Source organism: Rissa tridactyla, chromosome 1 (assembly GCF_028500815.1).
Source record: "Rissa tridactyla isolate bRisTri1 chromosome 1, bRisTri1.patW.cur.20221130, whole genome shotgun sequence".
NCBI lineage: Eukaryota > Metazoa > Chordata > Aves > Charadriiformes > Laridae > Rissa > Rissa tridactyla.
In genome coordinates, this window is record NC_071466.1 from 145,537,767 (window position 1) to 145,557,679 (window position 19,913).

Sequence of the window (19,913 nt, forward strand, 5' to 3'; positions counted from 1 at the left end):
GAGAGAGACATGAAGGCGAAATAAAAATTGGAAGGGAGAATGTACTTAAGGAGAAAACGAGAAAATGATTGCAGGTAAAAAAAAAATCTCAGCTGAAGTACTGAGAGAGTACTGAGATAATGTCAAACTACTACTCAAAAGGACCATGGAAAAGGCTGGGATACAAGAAGGACTAAGAGTATAGAAGAATCAATGGAGAATACAAAGAAAAAAAGGGAAAGAAATAGGGAAAAATCTGAGACAGAAGAAATCATTATTGTCACTTTTTTATTTTGTAGAAAATTTGCTTTTGTACAGCATCTGACTTAACCATTGATCAAACAGACAGCCTCAAAGAAATTCACAGCCCTGGAAACAGAGGCCAGAGACAAACTGTATATGCTTCGCTCTGACTCTTCTTGGAAGCTACAGATGTTCATTGTTTGGGCACACAATAGACAGATTAACGTCTCCAGATGTTCACCATCCATCCTCCCAGAACATTAACGGGCAGGCCAAGGAATGAATGCTTTTAGCAGAAACTTCAGTTTCCGCTACTGCTTCAGATGAAGTATGTTGTCAGTGTTTATTTTCTGGAGGGCACCTGCTCCAAATGCAGGGAGCCTACGCTACGGAGCAATGCCCCTCCGTGCCACCACCCAACACCGCACGAAGCCTGCAAACCCTCCCTACGAGTGCTGATGAACTGACTTCCAAAGAGAAAGAGAAACCAGCATTGCTTTTGACTATTTTACCTGATAGGAATAAGAAAATACTTAAAATTATAAAAGTATTTAAGTGGTTGAGTGGCTCGGAGGGCCAGCACAGGGCTAGTATGTCTCTTGAGCCACAGATATAAGGCAACTCCTGTCAGAAATTTGAACGTGAATTTGTCCATAATTAGACTTCAAATTCACAGAGGAAAAAAGCCTTCATCATTCTAGCATTACCAAATACGATACAATTAGTTGCCATACACATATTTATTCTTTTACAAGAACTTGTGATGACATTCTGGGGAAGTATCTAGATACCAAACGCCCATTTTAATTTGAAGAAAAGCTGCTTACCACCAATTCTCAATGCTATATCATACAAAAACACGGGTGAGACACTGCTGAAAAACAGTAATTCAACAGCAGCGCCCAAGTTCCCCTGAAAATTATTCAGATCGTTTTGAAAAAACTGTCTTTAATATTACTGGCACGGTTCCCTCTCATTCCCCTTTGTGAATTACCACTGGCAAAAAGTAACCTTCTGCTGAAGCAAACAGACTTAATCCTACAAAAAATACTGGAAGTGAAGGAAGTACGCTCGTTGCTTTCAGTGTATGCACCTATAAGAGAAAACAAACCAGGATTTGGTCTTCCACCGCTATGAAGAGGATGTTAAAGGAGGCGTGTGCTTTTTTTCAGCTTGAATAATTTCAGTGAAATGGATGCTCAGGAGGCAGCTGGGAGGACTTGAGTTTCTCAGCTTGGGCTACGGCTACGTTACAGACGCATGGTGTCCCGCAGCAGAGTATGGCACCCTGAGAAGAAGAGGAGTGCTCTGCAAGAGGCCGTGCTGTTCCGCTGCTTCTTCTGCTGGTGCTGCCCAGAGCGGCACCAGTTTTCCTGTGGGATGGTCAGGTCACTTCAGCTGACCTGAATTTGCTCTCAAAATGCCTTTGCCATAAACCAATGGAAAGAAAAGATCTGGAAAACTGAAGGTAAAATCCTGGCTCTTCTCCAGGGAAACCGTTGAGGAATTTAGCGACTCCTTTCAAGAGTACAAGGAATTAATCCCCAAAAGATCGATATCCAACTATCTCGCACAAAATCTGTGGGAGCTGCTGTATGCAGTAGGTTTAAAAAAGGACTCACTTCTGCCTGCAGGTGGGTGACCCACTTCCATAGAAAAAAGCACTTTTTGTGACAGCCAGCAGAAAAAGATAAGAAAGAGACCCTTGGTAGGAAAACCACGATTAAAAAAGTTAGCATGCCATTAAAACAAGTATAAATACACATTATATTACATGAGTGAACTGTGTTTTCTTGAGTGTACGTGCCATTTTTTATTAATTCATACACTAAGTGCTAAAGTGTTTCCTAATGCCATTAGGTGGTGCTTTCAGTAAGTAATAGAATAAATAGTTCCTGCATGGTTCTTTCCTGCATTGTGTTCTTTTCCCTTAAGTAAAAGAAAATTTAAACAAAACACCACGGGTGCTGCCTCCTTCCGAAGCCCACCGTCCTCACATGGAGCTGTGTATCACGTTTCTGAGGCACTCTGGCTCCCCTCAGGTGTGATAAACTGCACCTTGGGCACGATGAGGGAGGGGTTGGTTCTCCGCATGGAGTTGCTCCTCCGAATGGAGTTGTTTCTCCTCATGGAGTTGCGTTTCCGCAGGGAGTTTTGGTGGGACAGCTCGCTCTTCTGCAGGGTCTGGATGAGAATGGACGGCTTCTCATCAAGCTCTCGAGCGCTGCAGCGCGGCGCCGCCACTTTGACGGTGTTACCAAACTTGGAGTAGTCGACTGCATACACGCCTTCCTCTTCGGTGACGATGGGCACAAAGCGGTGACCCCACAGGATCTCCTCTGCTATGTAGGAGGTTCTTGCCTGCGTCGTGATGCCGGTCGTTTCTACGACTCCTTCAAGTATCACGATGAGCTCCAGGTCCTGGAGCGCCAGGTCGGCAGCAGAGATATCGTAAAGAGGACTTCGCTTGTCTATGACATGACAAATGATTAAGGGAGCCACGAGGAAAATATTGTTGCTTTCAAGGGGGTTATCCACAGGGATATCTACTTGGTGAATGGGTATGACTTCTCCTTCAGGGGTCGTAGTCTTCCTCACCACCTGGATCCTCACCGAGGCGCTAATGATCATGCTCTTCCTCAGGTCTCCCACTCGAAACATGAAGCAAAGTTTGCCGTTTCGAACTGCAATGACCGCCTGCCGGCTGAAAATCAAGGTCTCAGCCCGCCTGTGAGCTTGTGCGGTTTTCATGAATATGCAGCCCAGCATGACAGCGTTGATGATCAGACCCACAATGTTCTGCAGGATCAAGACTGTGATGGCCAAGGGACATTCCTCTGTCATCATCCTGCCCCCAAAACCAATGGTCACCTGAACTTCAATGGAGAAGAGGAAAGCGGAGGTGAAAGACCTGGAGAAGAAGATTGCACAAAGTTAACTCTGAGGACACTGAACACAAATTGAGAAGCTGTTAACAAATACTTTCCAGAAACAAACTTAAGGACCTATTTGTACAGTCCTGGTACATTTAAGCCTTCTGTTAACACCAGCAAAAGCATTGCGTGCTCAGTGACTCTGTTCGTGTATGATTGATGCAGTATCTGATGGTGACGGGGAAGACCTCAGAGCCCGAGCTCCTAAAAGACCGTCTGTAACACTAAGTAACCTTGAGAAGCTCACTAGATCCCCTGTTCAGGAACACATACTACCCATTGTGTTGGTTGACAGTGCTGTAACACCTGGGCTTTCCACCTTCTCCACCCCGTGAAGCGTTTGGTAGACAGCAGTGGTTTTGGCAATAGCGAGCAATTGGCTGGCACGCTGAGATTCTTCCACCAGCCTTTGCAGGGAAAGGAAAAGGGGAAAATTGCAGCATCTCACTCCTACTACCTGAGTCGTGACCCCCTTTAGCAGGATTTCCTGGAGAAAAATTTCCTGGAGGAAATTTGCTCACCCTTGCTCACCCTCTGACTGAGGCTGCAAGATCAAGCTGCAGAGAGGGGCCAGTGGCCTCCACAGTCCCCTCTGCACATCCCGGCAGGAGGACAACACTGTGACCCGGGCTTCGGGTTTAGCTCGCTTGCCATGGCAAGACTAGGTGGAAATTTTCAACACAGAAGTGGGTTGTAGAAGTGTGAGTTGAGTTAAATGTCCCGAATATGCTATAGTGCTTGACATCAGAGGATGCCGTCTACAAACTTTCCAAAATACATTATTTACAGTAGTCCACAATATCATATCCCCTGTATATACCAGGGCCTTGAGTTTCCTTTTATAACCAGGTACCTCCTTCACCAAAGTCTCTTACTGTCTAAAATGGGTACCTTGGGGTTTATCCGGTAGACTTGCAGCACAGTGGGTCTCATATGAACTAATGTCATAGTCACCCTTGTAACACAGCGCAATCCACCAACATCTGAAGCATCACCACGCTCAGCGTGGCTTTACCTATGGAAAATACGTCCTGCCCATAAAGACGGTTCTAAACCATTCATTGGCTTTGGTTTGCTTTTCAATTAATTTGCTTTTAAGTAAATTTTTCTTTTTTTACCTGTGGAGTAACTATTCTGATTCCCTTAACAGTACTCCTTCTCAAAAAAAAAAAAAAAATTAAGAAAAGAGAATCCACCTTTTTACAGTGGAAGTAACTGAAGCCGCAAGTTCGTACAGCATTTTGACCACGTGAAGAGGGAGCCAGAAACTCAAAATCACACTAATTCCCAGGTCCTTCCCCTTAGAGCTGTGTAAGTGTTTTCCTCTTTGGAAAATATTTGCTTTCCAGGAAAAGAACTGTGAGATTTAGAAATTTCTGCAGTACTTTGAAAAATTAAAGCACCGTGCAAGTTTTAGGCACTGGTTTAAAATTTCCCAAACCAGGTGTCCTGTAAATCTGTAATGGCGCTTCCCCAGGAAAGCTCTCCTGAAATACCTGTGAGCCTAAATCTCAGGAAAGTAGGTTAAAAAATATTTGCCATTATTTTGGCATACATATCATTGCAATGTTAAATATATTTTACATTTAACAGCTCACCATTCTTAAAAATGTCAGCAATCATATTGCGATTTCATGGCTTTGTCCAAAGCGGTAGCCAGATTTAACAAGATGAAGTATTTCACTATGAAGGGAAAAGATTTTTTCCATGGCTTGGACGTGGACACTTGAGCAGCTGTTGGCTGAACCACCCCAGGTACTCGCACGAGGGAGCGACGTGTGTCTTTGTCGTGGGCTAAACCAGAAAATTACACCTATTTATTTGCTCTGCTTTCTCACACCCCTCCGGGCTGTCCTTGCAGCAGAGGTTACCGGCTTTCCTGGAAGAGCCATGGCTGTGGGGCTGCCCTGTCCCAGCCGCACGAAGCCCTCAGCAGCCGGCTCAGGCTCTGCAGGGTGGCCCAGGAGCCCCAGGAGGAGCCCCCCGGGGTGGGCTGAGCCGAGGGGACCACCAACCAAGTGGAAGGATGTCCCCCCGCCTGACCCTGAAGAACCGGCGGGGTGTAGCTACTCAATTCGGGTTGGACAAATCCCACACACCCCGGACACGCCGGGGTTGACACCCCGGCGGGTGCAAGCTGGGTTGTGATGTCTTGTTTCAGAGGCGACTGCCTGGGGCCACTTATTGGAAAAGAAACAAGACAGAAACCCCCCCCTCCCACTCCCCTGCCCCAACCTCCCACCCTAATGAAGGTTAGCTTGGAAAAATCCCCATTTCCTTTAGCTTGGAAAACCCACATTTAGCAAAAAAGCGTCAAAACAAAGGGAGAATGAAATCTCCGCTCCTTCGTGAGCCAGATACAATGTCCCTTCACACTTGGTGAGGTGCCTCAAACCCATGTGCAGGAGAAAGGAGAAGAGGGGAGCGGATACCCTGATGTCTCAGCGGACCCTGCAGCGCCTCCCCCCCCCACCCCCAGTCCCTCACAGCACTACAATGTGTAACGGCGGCTGATCTGGGGCAGCGGGGCTGTAACGAATCAGGATTTTTCTGCCGAAAAACCTCGTGCTGGAAAAAGAGATCTTATTGATGCGATGACAAAGCAATCTTGTTGCTTACCCCCACCTCCAGTCAACAAACACACTTCTAATTCCGTGTGTGTACATGTCAGGTTATCAGTGCCTTGAAAATCATCGTGGCTTTGGGGATGGGGAGTGAAATACTTCAATGGGTGACATTTAATCTAGTAGTCCCTTAAATTTTCGCTGTCTGACACTTCATGCATGCCATGGAAACTGCTCCTCTGTCAAACTGCTGGCCTAAAGCTTCACCAAGGTATTTTGAAGCACCCCATCTTGGAAGACATCTAGTTTTGCCCTAAGCAGCACTTATCTTGCTAGCCCTGCCTGACAAGCGTGGCCAGTGCCCTGCCTCTCAGACACCGCTTTTGGGGTGGCCACCTTTCGCCGGCACGGCAAGCGGCTCGCACCACACTGGGGATGCTCCCACTGCCGAAGACAACGTTACAATACATATAACACATACCCACTCTTGTAGCAGGCTCTTATCTCGACAGGCAAGGTATGTTACCCACAGAGTGTGGAGACACATGAAAAGCAGCAGGTCTCCCTCTTTCAGATCCTGTAAGGAATCAAAGAAATCTACAGTACAGTATTTTCCAAGCCCAGAAGGCTTGCTGAATTTACGTAATCTAGAGGAAAACACCGCACTTTTCAATTGTCTCAACCGAACACAACGGTTCACGTAAGCCAAAAGCTGCATGTTAGGCATTGGCAGGACAGCAGGCAGCTCTGTTCCCCCCCTTTTGTCATCCCACTGACAGTACTTTACCTGACACACGTCACGCACGGCGTCCACTTTGTGCTGTTCGTAGCGCTTTCTGTGCTTGGGTCCATGTCACCGTGGGCAAAAGCCACCAGCCACCACATCATGGCGAAGAGCAGCCAGCTGCACAGGAAGGACATAGTAAAGATGACCAGCGTGTGACGCCACTTCAGGTCCACCAAGGTGGTGAAAATGTCTTGGAGGAATCGCCCCTGCTCGCGGATGTTTTTGTGTGCCAGGTTGCATGCCCCATTCTTGGCGATGAAGCGGGCTTTGCGTGGCCGGTCTCGGATGCGCGGCTTGCGCAGGTTCTCGGCAGCGATCCGTGCCAACACATACTCTTCAGGGATAATACTTTTCCGAGCCAACATCTTCCTGCCACCATAGTCCACTTAGCAAGATGCGAAATGGGGGGTGGTCCCCTCTAGTGCGTCTCCGCAGGGCTCACTCTACCCTGCAAAAAGAGAGAACCTGGTCAGATTTGTCACTTATGCACTACAGCAAGAAGCCCCGAGTAGGTACCCCTGTACCATTACATTAAATGTCACTGCGTGACTACTTATTCTACAGTGCCCTCCCTCTTTCACACCATCATTTTTAAATGAGCAAGTGGTATCAGCTCGCAACAGAAACAGAAGATGCTATTTTGACACTCTTTACAGGAAGGCAGGCTGCAGAACAGTCTTGCAAACGGTGTAAAGTACCACGACGTACGACAGGTCGGTTCCTCAGGATGTATCTCCAGGAGGTAGCCGTGCCCGGGTGGGTACCGCAACGTGGAGCACTAAGTGATTCGCATCCTTCAGGACGTGAAGAATCAGACTTCTCCGGTGTTACCCAAGGCTAGTGTGCGGAGGGACCGTGGAGACGCATTTCTTATGGCTCCGGCCCCGCAGCGCAGGCAGGAGCCCTGCCGAGAGCTCCCGTCCCGTCCCCCGCAAGCATCACAAGAAGGAGCTGAGCTGGAAGTGCGGGAGGCAGGAAACGGGACTCCGCGGAGCAGGCGGTCGCATTTCCCCTTCGCAGCTCTCCTTCCTTTCCGGGATTAGGCGGGGGAACCCTCCCTTTATTCCCAAACTTTGTCCCCAAACGGGTGACAGAACGAACCTACGGAAAGCCCGGCTCCCCGCGGCTCCCCGCCGCCTGGCCCGTCCCACCGGGGGAGGGGAGGGCCGGGGCTGCCTGACCCCCCGCCGCTTCCCAGGGACCCCCCGCCACAACCGCGGGGCTCGGCCGGCCCCCTTCAGCGGCCGCGGGGCGGGACGCGGCCGGGCCGGGGCGGAGCGGGGCGGGCGGAGCGGAGCGGAGCCGGGGCCCGGCCGGTTCGGCCCCGCAGCGCCGGGCCGGGGCTGGTCTGAGCGGGCGGGGAACGAACGGGAGCGGGCGGGGAGCGCAGCCCCCGGTTGCGGTGCGGGGCTCGGACACACGGGCAGACGCTTCCTTGCGCCCAGCGGTGCCTGCGCGGCAGATTGGGAGGGTTGGGGGCATTTTAGGCTGGGTCCAGCCAAGGTAGCGGAAGGGCGAGGTGCTTAACGCTGGCTGCTTGTGCCTTTTCGGTGGGGAGGTGGTTCTGCGTGGGCGGGCAAAGGCAAGCCCCCGGCTGCGGCAGGGCAGCGGCGCCGGTTGCGCCTTTTTAACTTTTATCGTACCTCCAATCTCGGCGAGGCAGCTGGCAGGCAGAAAGCGAAGCATGTGCGTAAGTGTTTGGAGGACCGTAGCCAGAATCTCACGGCCTTTGCTGCTTTTGACAAACTTAATTACCTGTTTCTGCAAGGGGAAAGGAAAAAAAAAAAAAAAAAAGCATTCCTTTTTTTCCTTTTTATAGTTCACAGCTCGTGTTGGGCACAGGGTCAGGTCCGTTACAATGTTCAGCTGGTGTAAGGGGCACTGGCAGATGGATATTTGTATATGGGATGGGTATAGGAGAAACTACGCACAATGGCAAAAAACCAAGCACTGAAATCGCACAAGTTCATTCTTTTTCCCACAGGTCAAGGTTTACAGTTTTGGCTCTTGCGTTGAATGGAAACTTGCATTCTTGGAAATTGTAGCTTTTTTTTTTTTCCCCGAGGTCTTAGGGTTTGTAGTAGGAAGAATAAACAGTGCATCAACTTTATGAAAAGATCTAAATTTAGATTTTAATGAAGCAAAGTGCAGAGAATTTGTTGTGTCAGATTAACTCCCCCGTGTCTAAGGGATGTGTGTGTGGACATTAGGGAGGTTTCTAAACTGTTCTGTGTATCATTCGAATTACCTGTAATTCGGTATAAAATTTATACAGAACAAAATACCTTACTTCTCTCTGTAAACTAGAGAAAGAAAGAAATGCCTGACAGGCCTGCTGCGATCAGGAAGGTTTTAAGTATATTCAGGCTTGGAAAAATTGAGAAGGTACATTTGACAGGCAGTGTAATCCTCAGCTTGAAGATATCTACCCTGTTGAACACATGCACGTGCTCAACTTTAAATAGATGAGTGATTCCTGGAAACTTTTCTAGCACTATCATTTTCTAATACCAGATATCCAGTAGTCAGAAAAGAGACAAACTCAAAAGCCCCAGTCATATTCGGCAATTAGCTAAACATTTGTGTAAGAAATTAACTTTAAGCAGATGACCAGCGCCAGTCTGAAAAATCAGGAGCTGAACCAATTTCCTCTAGATTCTAACCAGACTTTGAGTACACAAACATAAAGTCATTTGGGTGCGTATCTGCAGGATCAGCGTCGTCGGTGCCACCTATGGCACTTCATGGGCTGGGCTTGGAGAACTCGGGACTTTACCCTGCCGCAAATGGGGTGGCAGAGACTGGTCTTGGGGAGCCGACTCATTTGTTTGATGCAGCTTCCAAAAGTGCATCTCACTTGTGTGTAACTATTGGGAATAACTGATTTAATACACATTAAAAAAATATACCTGTTCTCTTTTCCTTTTTTCCTTCTCCTTATCCTTTTCCTCCTCCTTTCTCCCCTTTAGCTCCTATGAAGTATTTGTTCTGTGCTAGGTCTAGAAACAAGATTGATGTTGCCCAGTATGGATGCTAGCTGCATTTCAAAAAATGAAGAACTATCTGGGAACTGCATGGAACTCCCCCTCCTTTTTTCATAAGGTCCTCGAATCGTACTATTTTGCTTCTGACACAGATTCACTCGTGTCACGTGCCCAATCGCCCAGTTTCCTCTGAAGCTGTCAAAATCCACAGCTTTATAAACAGGGACACGGAAACACCAAGAAATGTCACTTTTACTTACTTGCCGCCTTGAGGCTGTATGCAGCCTCAGCCCCTTCTCACTCTGCCGAGGCCCCTCAGCCGTGCTGGGCTGCGAGGCAAGAGGAGCTGCTGCCGGGGTGCTCCTCGCCCCGTCTCTGCTGGCAGCGACTGGGGCTGTGCGACACCAAGTTAGCGTGTGGATTAGCAGCTAGTTTGGCAAAATGGTCCAAAGTCATCTTTGAGGGCAGGTGGGAGCACGGAGGGACCTTCCTCAAGCTGGTCAGGTGGAACAGAAAGTGCTGGCAGCGCTGGTACTGTCAGACCCCTACGGCCTCTCAGCCCCCCTCGTGCCCCGCTAACTTGCTGGAGGTTTCCTCCCCCTTAGTTGGGCACCATTCAGAGGGTGGATTTTTTGCAGCTGAGATAGAAGGGGTCCCACCAAACGCACACAAATATCCTTGGCACAACTCCAGCGTGACTAAACCGAAGCTATCGATCGTTTTCTCCGTCACCATACATTGGAAGAAAAGTGCTCATAAAATCGTCTCTTTCCATCTCTGCCTGTTCAATACCGAAAGAGCTTCCCCCCTCACGAGGGGGGATGCCTTCCTCCTCTCTTACACTTAAGATTAGCTTCAAGGTAGCCTGCCTGGGCCCCGACGTCCGGGGTGTGATGATCAGGAGCGCCGGGACTATTCTCTCCTCCTGGTTAAACATTATGAGACATGATTTTGAGAACCGCATCCACTTCCCCAAGTTACAGTGTCTGAATATGCTCTGGAGAGTGACAGCTACAAAAAATGTTCCCCTTTGCCCTTTTAAATACTTGTTTGGTTGCCACAGGCACATTTAAGTCTGAGGTTTAAGTAATAGCTGGGAAAATCTCCCGAAATGTCTCCTAACCCTTTTTGTAAGGAACATAGTGTCTGAGTGCTGTGAACACAGCCTTTTCAGGCAAAAAATGATCAGAATTGATGGCAGGTTTGGGTCCAGTTTTATTGTGGCCCATCATGCCTCTCGCATCTTGCTCCTTTCCCCTCCACCCACCAGAGTTACTGATATTATGGTAAATATCACTTTGCAATTATGCCTATCTAAAAAAGGATTAAATAATGTGCTTAGACATGAATCTGAAATTTCCACATTATAACTGTGTCCAGCCCTTTCAGAAAACCCTGCTTCGTAATAAGTTTTGTTTGAAATTCTAATCTTAGCTTAGAGATAGGATGACTTTGCAGGCGTCCAGAGATGTCATGCACTCAGCACGAGGCTTCTACAAAGACGCAAAGCTGATAAGCCATATTCGGATAGCATGGATGAACTCTTCCCCAGCTGAACTGGCAGCAGATCCATCAAACATGAAAGAGCAGAAACTGCAAACTAAGGGCATCTGTTACCCTGAACCAGCTTTTTTTTTTTTTCTGTTTCATGCAAGAGCAGCAGGACAAAAATAGTCTTTATCATCAAAATACATGTAACTGGTGCCCCTCATCCAGTATTACTAAGCCACACAGTGAAGTTTGCAGATGTTCTGTGCATTTGCTGGCAGAGGGATCGTTTCCCATTAAAACTATCTGGTTTGGAAGTGATACATCTGCCTTGTTTGACAAAACCTGGTACTCTGACTCCTCTGTGTGTGTCAGGCTACAGGGTGCAGGCTGTCGACCCTCCACAAAGCTAGCAATATGTTGGCAGTTCTGTAAATCTCTGTTATGGTACTTGCAGAGCAGACAAACAGGGTCTGGTGCATTTGTCACCGAGAGTTTAGTATTTTCCAGCTCCCTGCATGTGGTCACCAGGCAGCAGATGGGGTGACAGGTTATGGTTTAGGTTCTGCAGTTCCATCAGCTGACGGGCTGGCTTGGCTTATACAGCACTGCTGGCCATGGGAAAGGTATCCCCTCCCTTTGTATCTGCTCCCTGTATAGCACGGGGAAGAAAAAGAGAGCCACACCATCTTGGGTGAACTGTCTTAACTGGCAGCAGCTATATCCCCCAAGAGCATGTCCTTAGCTCCTCAAGCAGGTCTGAGCTTGCTATAGATTGAACAGAATTAGGCTGACTTCAGCCTACCTTTGCTCGCAGGGGGCTCCGTGGGCTTGGTGCGCAGTGGTACTCCAGCCAAACCTGCCCAGAGCTGGGTCCCTAATGCCGCTTGCAGTGCGACACACGCTCCTCTGGCCCCGCTGGCTCCCGTGGCCTCTTCTAAGAAGTGCTGCTGTTTTTTGAGGGCTTGCCTGGTTCTGCAGAGGGTCAGCACATGGGCCACCAGCATGTGTCGAGGAGAGGGGGCGTGATCTTAGAGAAACACATTCAGCCCCATAGCGTGAGAGAGCCGGCAGGGAACCGTTTTGGGGCTGCTGCCCCTGGTCCCCTGCACGGTCAGCAGTGTGGGTGGAGGAGCGGGGAGAGGAGAGGAAGGATTATCACACCCAAATCAGATGGTTCCTTCAGTCATCTGATTTATGAAATCCAACATCTTTTAGCCTCTGTTTCCCTAACTCCACCTCTGCTCCAGGGACATGCATGAGCCAAGAAAGGGGTAGTTGAAAGAGATGCCTTGTGCTCCAGGATATACCTTATACTCACTCTCTGCCATAAGCCCTAGCCTCATTTCCCTCTAGAGATGACCACGTCATCCTAAATCCTCGTGCAAAACCCAGCAAGATTTCTTGCAGCCCCACACTGTTTATCGGTCTCCCTATCTTTGTCTTTAATTTTAGCTGTGTGTTCGTTTCTTCACAGATCTCTTGTTTCTAGTGCAGGCTGAAAACCGAAGGCTGCACTTTGCTGAGCCTCAGTGCTACAGAGACTCAGCCTGTCGCATCATCTCCGAATCAGGAGCACTGGCACCGCTTTTACCCAGTCCACCTTTTAGGTCATGGTATCCATGACCATGGTATTGGGGGTTGGACTAGATGATCTCCAGAGGTCCCTTCCAACCCTATGATTCTATGATCCCTAACCGGCAAAGCTAGGTAATCCTCTCATTTTTCAGTTCACAGCAGATATTAACTCCCACATACTTCAATTTAAGCCCTTATCTCAAAGCACAGAAATACTGTACTGTCACATGAGGGACTTACCAAGTCTCTGCTACAGGATGAGATGGCAATTGTCACAGTGGTACAGCCTTTTTCTGATAGCTGATGCCCTGAAGTGCATCTGTCTCATTACATGCCCATTCCCGCAACAGGGGTTTCTTCTAATGCTTTGGGAAGAGACCAGTTTGGGATTTTTTTTGTCTGTCTCCCTGTGCTGTAACTTATGGAAAGGCTGTAAATCAGTTTCTAGGTAGGTTGAACATGGTTAGAATAAGTGTCTAGCTGTGTTGCTAATTCACTGGAGTGTTCTTTCCCTTAGGTGCTTCTTCCATCTGGCTCACTGGCTATTTCCCTGACTTTTTGTTTATGGAAAAACGGGCTGCTGATCCATCTGTCTATGACGATTTGCGTTTCTGAGTTTATGGGCCAGACCAACATCCACATAGGCTGAGCAGAGATGTGAACTCTTTGCCTCCTCTAGCTGGTGGAGGTGTGAATGTTTCTCTTCCCGCTCTGCCAAACTCCTACGATCAGTCATCGGATGGAGGCATCAAATGTTTTAAGTTCATTCACAGGTCAAACCACAGCGAAGGAGAACTTCGTACAAGCTCCTAAACGGCTGACCAGTGCCAAAGTGCCTCCCAGCAGCTGGGGTGTGAGAGCTGGTGGGAAGCTTCGGTGCTGTACTTCGTATCATCAGGGCATTGGGGAAAAGGTAAATGAGGGTTTGGCCTCCTTAACGTCTTCCTCTTGCACTTCTCCCCTTTTCCCCATAGGTCTACCCATAGCAGACTACACGCAAAACAGCAGAGCTCTCCTGGCATCTGAGCTGTTTCCAAACTCAAGAAAGTCTCAGATCAACGTCTGCTAACCCGCTCCTCAGCAACCAGGCACAGCTCTGTACTTCTTTGGTGTCATTGCCCTCTTCCGTCTGCTCAGTCTCATCCCAGATTTCCATACAACATTTGGTTTTTAAGTCTTTCGGGACAGGGATTTCCTCACTAAATGATATCTCAAAGTGTCCAATACCTGAATTTTTTAAAGCGTCTTCCACTGCAGTATTGTTTCTCCAGTTCTTCATGGCAAAGTTTTGGCTTGTGTCAAGTGGCACCCTCCCACCCAGTATCCAGGTATGGCTGGGGTGTGAAATGCCCCAAGAACGGTCCAGAGACTGTTCTAAATGCACAGGATGGACAAGGCAACCTTGTTTTGGGATAGCTGTGCTTTTAGACACACAGATGGTGTAACAGGTGGGCAGTGCCACTTTTCCCATTTTATTTAGCAGTGGAGGTAGACCCTGAGTTGGCTCTGGGAATGGGTAAGGCTCTAGGAACAGGAGGCAAAGTGCTGGAGGCAGCAAAACCCCAGAAACTAAGAGAGGGTATGTGCTCCAACTGCTGGGACAAATGATAGCTGCCATTTCTTGTCTTCTTTTCCTCTGGTGGTACCTGGAGCAGCAGAGCCAGGTATCAAGGATTTTTCATTCCATCTCCTTGTCCAGACTCTGCTTATTGCTCTTCTGTAGCAGGAGTCAGAAGGCATCTGGCTGGCTTCAGCCTCAGAATAGCACAATACAATTTCATCTCCTCGAGAAGTCTGGAGCTGGCTCAGTGGGCCATACCACCAGCTGAAGGAGATTTTTCTTCTGATTTGTGAAATGGAACTTTTTTTTAATTTCCATCTTTGTGCTTACAGGTCCCCTTGCCTACAAGTGACTGATATCTCTGCTGGCTGCAGAGTGAGGGTTAAATTAAGATGATGCCATTGATGGAAGATAGATGCCATCTCTCGTCTTCAGATCATATCACAGAATGACTGGCAGTTCCAAGACACTCTGATATCAGATACTGTGGTGGGACCTGGAGAGACAGATGGCCCCAAACCCAAAAGGTTCAGCCATGAAAATCTGCAGTACACAGAGCCTCTTAGAACCTCAGGTTCCTGCCTCTGAGGGAGAGGTCTAATGGTCATAGTTGGTATTGCTGAAAGAGTAGGGGCCTCGTCTAGCTGGTACGATAAAAACACATATAACAGTTCAACATGAATCTGTAATTTTCTGCTTTTCAAAGAATACGCTGCTTTGGGGCATCTGTAACTGTGAGACTGAAGGGTGGTGGTTCTGGACCATGTCATTTACACTAAGCTGCATTAGTTCCTTAGTTACATGGTTAAATATTTTACTGGACGTTTAAGTGATATTTATGGATGTAAGCTGGTACAGCCAGAAAACCCTGAAGTAAATTCAAGGGAGAGCTAAGAAATGTCATGGGAATAGCTATGAGACACTCTTATGGGCAGAGCTAACTGGCACTGTTCATTACTTATTTATACCTTTTATCCAAAGGATGTATAGCCATGTAATGTATTTAGATATAAAAACAACTAGTATACATACATGGGAATGAATTCAATGAAATGGGCAACATGGTAACATGTGAGCTGAATGCTGCATTATTAAATAGTAATTCACAGGGTGAAAATCTCTGTGTTCGATGAAAATGAAAGAAGGCATCTTGCACATGATGAATGTCATTTACACCAAATAGAAACTAATTTTTTTTCAATATATATATATATTTTTAAATGACTGCTTGTTTATAGTCTCTTCAGAGTGTGGCTTGTTACATTAGAGAAATAAACAGCTCCTGCCAGGAATGTCTTGTTATGTTTGCATGGGTAGTGCCTAGCAGCAGACAGATGCTATCAATAGTGAATAATTAATAATAACTGTGTAGTAAATAGATTAAGGCTTTTCTAAAAATCTCTACTCTCTTGAAGGATTACATTTGGAAGCTTCTCTGAACTCCATGGCTTCGTACAAGCCAATACTCGAAGCCGTCCTGCCAAAACAGCATCAGCACATTGCTAATTTGTAAAAGTCAGAGAACTTCTGCCTCACAACAGTTTTTTTGATAATTTGAAAACCTGATAATCTTTCCCCACGATTCCACACAGAGGTCAGTTCTGGTGGAGAAAAAACAGAGCAGTAAAAAACCAGTGTGGAAATGATTGGGATGTTTGCATGGCAATGAAGAATTTGATTTACAGTTTTGTTTTCGGACTTTTTTTAGTGCTCTTAGTTTTGCCTTCGAAAGGATTTATTTCCAAAGATACTGAAGAGCTCTTTATGTGCCATCACTGAATTCATATCAGAGAATTTACATAACATATTTTGATTTTAAATTAGGCTTTCAAAAGGTACTGCTTGAGGATATAAAATAGCAAATATGCTGAACTAATTTTTGCTTTTAAACACATTTATGGGAGAATCATTGCTCCAAAGAGATTTTAACAAGTAGCAGTGTGGTTTCGCTAGATATTTTAGAAGTGTTTTCTATTGGCAGTATCACACTGGGGACACCGGGCCATAGTGCTTGCAAGGGAAACACACTCCAACTTTTGCCACTGGATAACGGAAACATAATGAAAGTGTGGCCCTTGTCCACAGCTTTTCAGTAAAGTTAACTCTTTGCCTCAAATACATTATATCTCCATTTGTGATAAAATGCCGACATAGCTTGTGTAAAATGTGTGTGTGACGTTTCCCTCAGCTTCTCATGACACGTTAGCAGAATGGTATGTGAACGTATGGGCATCTGTTCACAACAAAGCACAAAAGCCCGTTGCTTTAGGAAGCAAAAAGAACACAATTGCGTAAATCAAACAATTTATTGTGTAAGAAGTTTGAAGAGACTTGCTTGACCACGTTCAAAATGGATGTCGTGTATTTTAAGAAAACATAATTCACTACAATTACTTTTTGCTGACAGAGGTTTTACGTATAATGAGATGCCAAATCCTTTAGGCCATATTCATGTTGGTACTGATTGAATTCAGGGCATTAATTTACAGCAGAGGTGTTCTGCTAGTTTACACTAGCCGAAAAGGGGCCCATCCAAGCACTGAATGATGCAGTTGGAAGAAGGAGGCACGCTCTCACAAATAAAGAGCTTTTTCAGGTCTGCAATGAAACTAGAACTTATAAACACTTGAGATGATACCTCTTTTGCGTATCGATTTGGCCTAACAAAGCAATGACCTCTCCCTGCAGACTTTGCCTCGCTTATGCCCCTGGCTTATCAGACCTATCCCAAACTTCTATAGGGATGTCTGCCTTGCAGGAACTGTTGGTGGATCAGTGCATCTTTTTTGGTTTACACATGGCTAAAAATCCCACTGATTGTCGATCTCGGCCCTCTCAGAGGCTCCCTGAGGCTATAAAGTTAGCGATTGAAAAGGCAGACGTCTAGTTCAAGCTCATTGCCTAGACTCCTGCAGACGTGGGTGAAAGACGGGCACCTCCAGTGAGTGCATCATCCCACTGACTGACTGACCTGGATCTGTGCCTGGCGTTGGAAAAAGCATACTTCTGTTCCTGAAAACCTTTCTTCTGAACAGAGAGGAAAATAACCTTGTGTTACTTGTACCGTTTTCTTCTTCAGAACAAAAGATCACGTGTGTGTTTTTGTATATAAGCGCACACACACACAGAAAACACATACTGACATCAAATGGCAAACTTACCCAGGTGGTTTTAAGAGGTCTTCACAACAAAGTGAAAGGAATGTGAATAGTTAGTTATAAGGGACTCTTTGAAATAACCTATAATATTAAACAAGTTTGAAGTTATAAAAAAAATCAGCAACTCAGCTCAGAATTAGGAGTCTTTACAGCCACTGACTTGATTTATTTCCTTTCAAAAAAAAAAAAAACCCGAAAAAAAAATCGCAACTTTCCTATTTGGTAACTGTATTGTTTGAAATGTCAAGTCCAAACAATTGTCATGCTCCCAAAATCCCTGAAGCATAAATAACAATTAGCAGAACACAAGTGGTTCAGGCAAAGCTATTCTTAAGGAGATTCTCATCATCTTTCAAGCTGCAATTGCCTGGAAAACATCTTCAAAATGATTCACCTTAGATGAATCCCAGCGTCCACTGTGCTGATGTAGATCGCCAGCAAAATGAATAGATGGAGAGATCTGTTTTAAGCACTGGATCTTGAGGAGGGAAGAGCTTCCCCTTGCTACCTGTCAGCAGCGTTGCTTTATGGCAGAGGCTCGTGGAGCTGCTTTAAGAACTACGTAAAACCCCGACAGTGTGTTTCCCAACACAAGTCAGCTTTGGCTCAGTAATAAATGCAAAGGTTGTATGGGATATTGCTAGTTTAGAAAAAGCAGTAATGAGCCGCTAGCTGTTTTAGTTTGATGAAAGGCCACGTCCATGAAGGGAGCAGTCTCATCTATGCCAGCCATTAGACTCAGCTCAAGGAGTGGGAAAGATAACCCACTGGTTGAAAAATCAAAGGTTGAGAAACACTGTTGTGGCTCCATAAACAGCTGCACAAGCAGTTTCAGAACTTAAAGGGGGCCTACAGGAAAGATGGGGAGGGACCCTTTATCAGGGAGTGTAGTGACAGAACAAGGGGTAACGGTTTTAAACTGAAAGAGGGGAGATTTAGGTTAGATACTAGGAAGAAATTCTTTACTGTGGGAGTAGTGAGACCCTGGAACAGGTTGCCCAGAGAAGCTGTGGATGCCCCATCCCTGGAAGTGTTCAAGGCCAGGCTGGATGGGGCTTTGAGCAGCCTGGTCTAGTGGGAGATGTCCCTGCCCAGGGCAGGGGGGTTGGAACTAGATGACCTTTAAGGTCCCTTCCAGCTCTAACCAGTCTATGATTCTATACTCCTATGACTGGCAACAAGGGATCTTACTCCTGTTTTGCTTCTTCTGTCACAGAAACACTTAACAGGAAAAGAAATGCATGTGAGATGAGAAACATAATTTAGGATCTCTCACAGAGATGATTTTCCTCCGTCCATAGTTAAAAGAAATGTACGTGTGGCCAGTGTTTGCATTAAAAACTAAGTAAAAGGAAGTTCTAGAGCGTAATATCACAATGATGAAAGCTTGCTTAGTTTAATGCTTGGGAAAAAAAAAAAAAACAAAACCCAAACAAAAATCCAAAATGATAACACTACAGTAAGTGTCCCCCTGAAGAGGGGTGTTATGATAGAAAGCTGGGGAAAACCAGTTTTTTTTCTGAGTGCAGAGCTGTGCCAGAGAGGAAATGGAGCAGAGGGTATGGAGCTAAATAAGGAAGGAGTGGGAGGCCACAGGCAGAATTAGGAGCATTCAGGGATACAAGCAGGAGGGTAAGAGAATGTGGCAAGAGAGTAAGGGCTGACCGGCAGAAGAGGCAGTGTGACAAGAGTCAAAGAAGCAAAGTCTCCAGGCTGATGTTTTCTTTACCATGTATGCACCACAGCCTAAGGAGACTGCTCCTAAAGGGAACGCATTTAAGAAACTCTACATGAAATTAAGTGAAATTTGCTTCGTAGACTTTTTCCCTTTCTCACCCTGCTTAGTAACAAAACAGCTGTGCGGCTGTTGGGAACACCCTCCTCCATTAGAGGAAAAACATGAAAAAGCAAAGTTCAGCCTTCAGGTGAGTATACACCACCATATGCACAGTGGTTATAGTGCAAGGAGATCCGGTATGTCGACAGCAGTTGGTTTATGTTTGCTTTCTGTCATGGGATTGTGTATGTTGAATAAGATTAATTGCTTCAGGAATCAAATAGTGCTTTTAAACCTGCTAGGCAGCTGTGGGATACACTACAATGATCATCAAGCACTTTGACCAAGCAATTTTGACACGGTGCTAGGGCCAATATTTCTGCACACCGCCATCAAAATGAATAAAAGCATTTTTCGCACGTTTTTCTCAGCCCCTAAGATATTTTCTTTTCTACATGTTTCAACAGCAGTGTTAAGTTCTATAGCTCTGTAGGGATGACTGAGCAAAGAAGGTGCTTCTTACTCCTGTAATGGCTCTGGGACAAAAGTAAGAGGAAAGAGGTACTAATTATTGGACCCTCTTAAGTACTAAAAGTTCCCTAACACAATGCCAGGCCCACAGCAGCCATTTAATGTAGCGGGAAGCAGGATCTCACTGAACTAGTTGGCACCACTTAAAATGAATCAGGATCAAAGACACACAGATAAACGAAGTTATGTGTACTTCATCTTCATTCGGACTGAGTCTGACAGCAATGAATCCAATTAGCTTTTCACTGAAGACAATGAAATTAAATTAAGAATGATTTTGGCCTTTTGGCTCTGAAATCTGTGTAACAACATGCTCTTCCGCTGTAAACA

General features: G+C 46.3%; 1 protein-coding gene across 3 annotated transcripts; it reads right to left on the reverse strand.

Moving 5' to 3' along the window:
- Positions 1-253: 253 nt before the first annotated feature.
- Positions 254-7,744, reverse strand: KCNJ8 (potassium inwardly rectifying channel subfamily J member 8). 3 transcript variants are annotated; one of them, XM_054187396.1, is made up of 3 exons: positions 7,608-7,744; positions 6,507-6,954; positions 254-3,133 (listed from the first exon to the last, which is right to left on the reverse strand). In XM_054187396.1, exons 2-3 carry the CDS (start codon positions 6,869-6,871, stop codon positions 2,233-2,235), a joined length of 1,266 nt encoding a protein of 421 aa, XP_054043371.1. In that variant the 5' UTR covers positions 6,872-6,954; positions 7,608-7,744; the 3' UTR covers positions 254-2,232. The 3 variants fall into 3 exon arrangements, with proteins under 3 accessions (XP_054043371.1, XP_054043365.1, XP_054043378.1); XM_054187390.1 differs by lacking the exon at positions 7,608-7,744 and adding an exon at positions 7,215-7,601; XM_054187403.1 differs by lacking the exon at positions 7,608-7,744 and adding an exon at positions 7,205-7,601.
- Positions 7,745-19,913: the final 12,169 nt, after the last annotated feature.

Bases quoted from the DNA above. Each gene is read 5' to 3' on its own strand.
- KCNJ8 (XM_054187396.1), bottom strand. From the start codon at position 6,871: ATGTTGGCTCGGAAAAGTATTATCCCTGAAGAGTATGTGTTGGCACGG. The intron at 3,134-6,506 runs GTAAAGTACTGT...CTTCTTCTCCAG, and splicing joins CCGTGCGTGACGTGTGTCAG to GTCTTTCACCTCCGCTTTCC.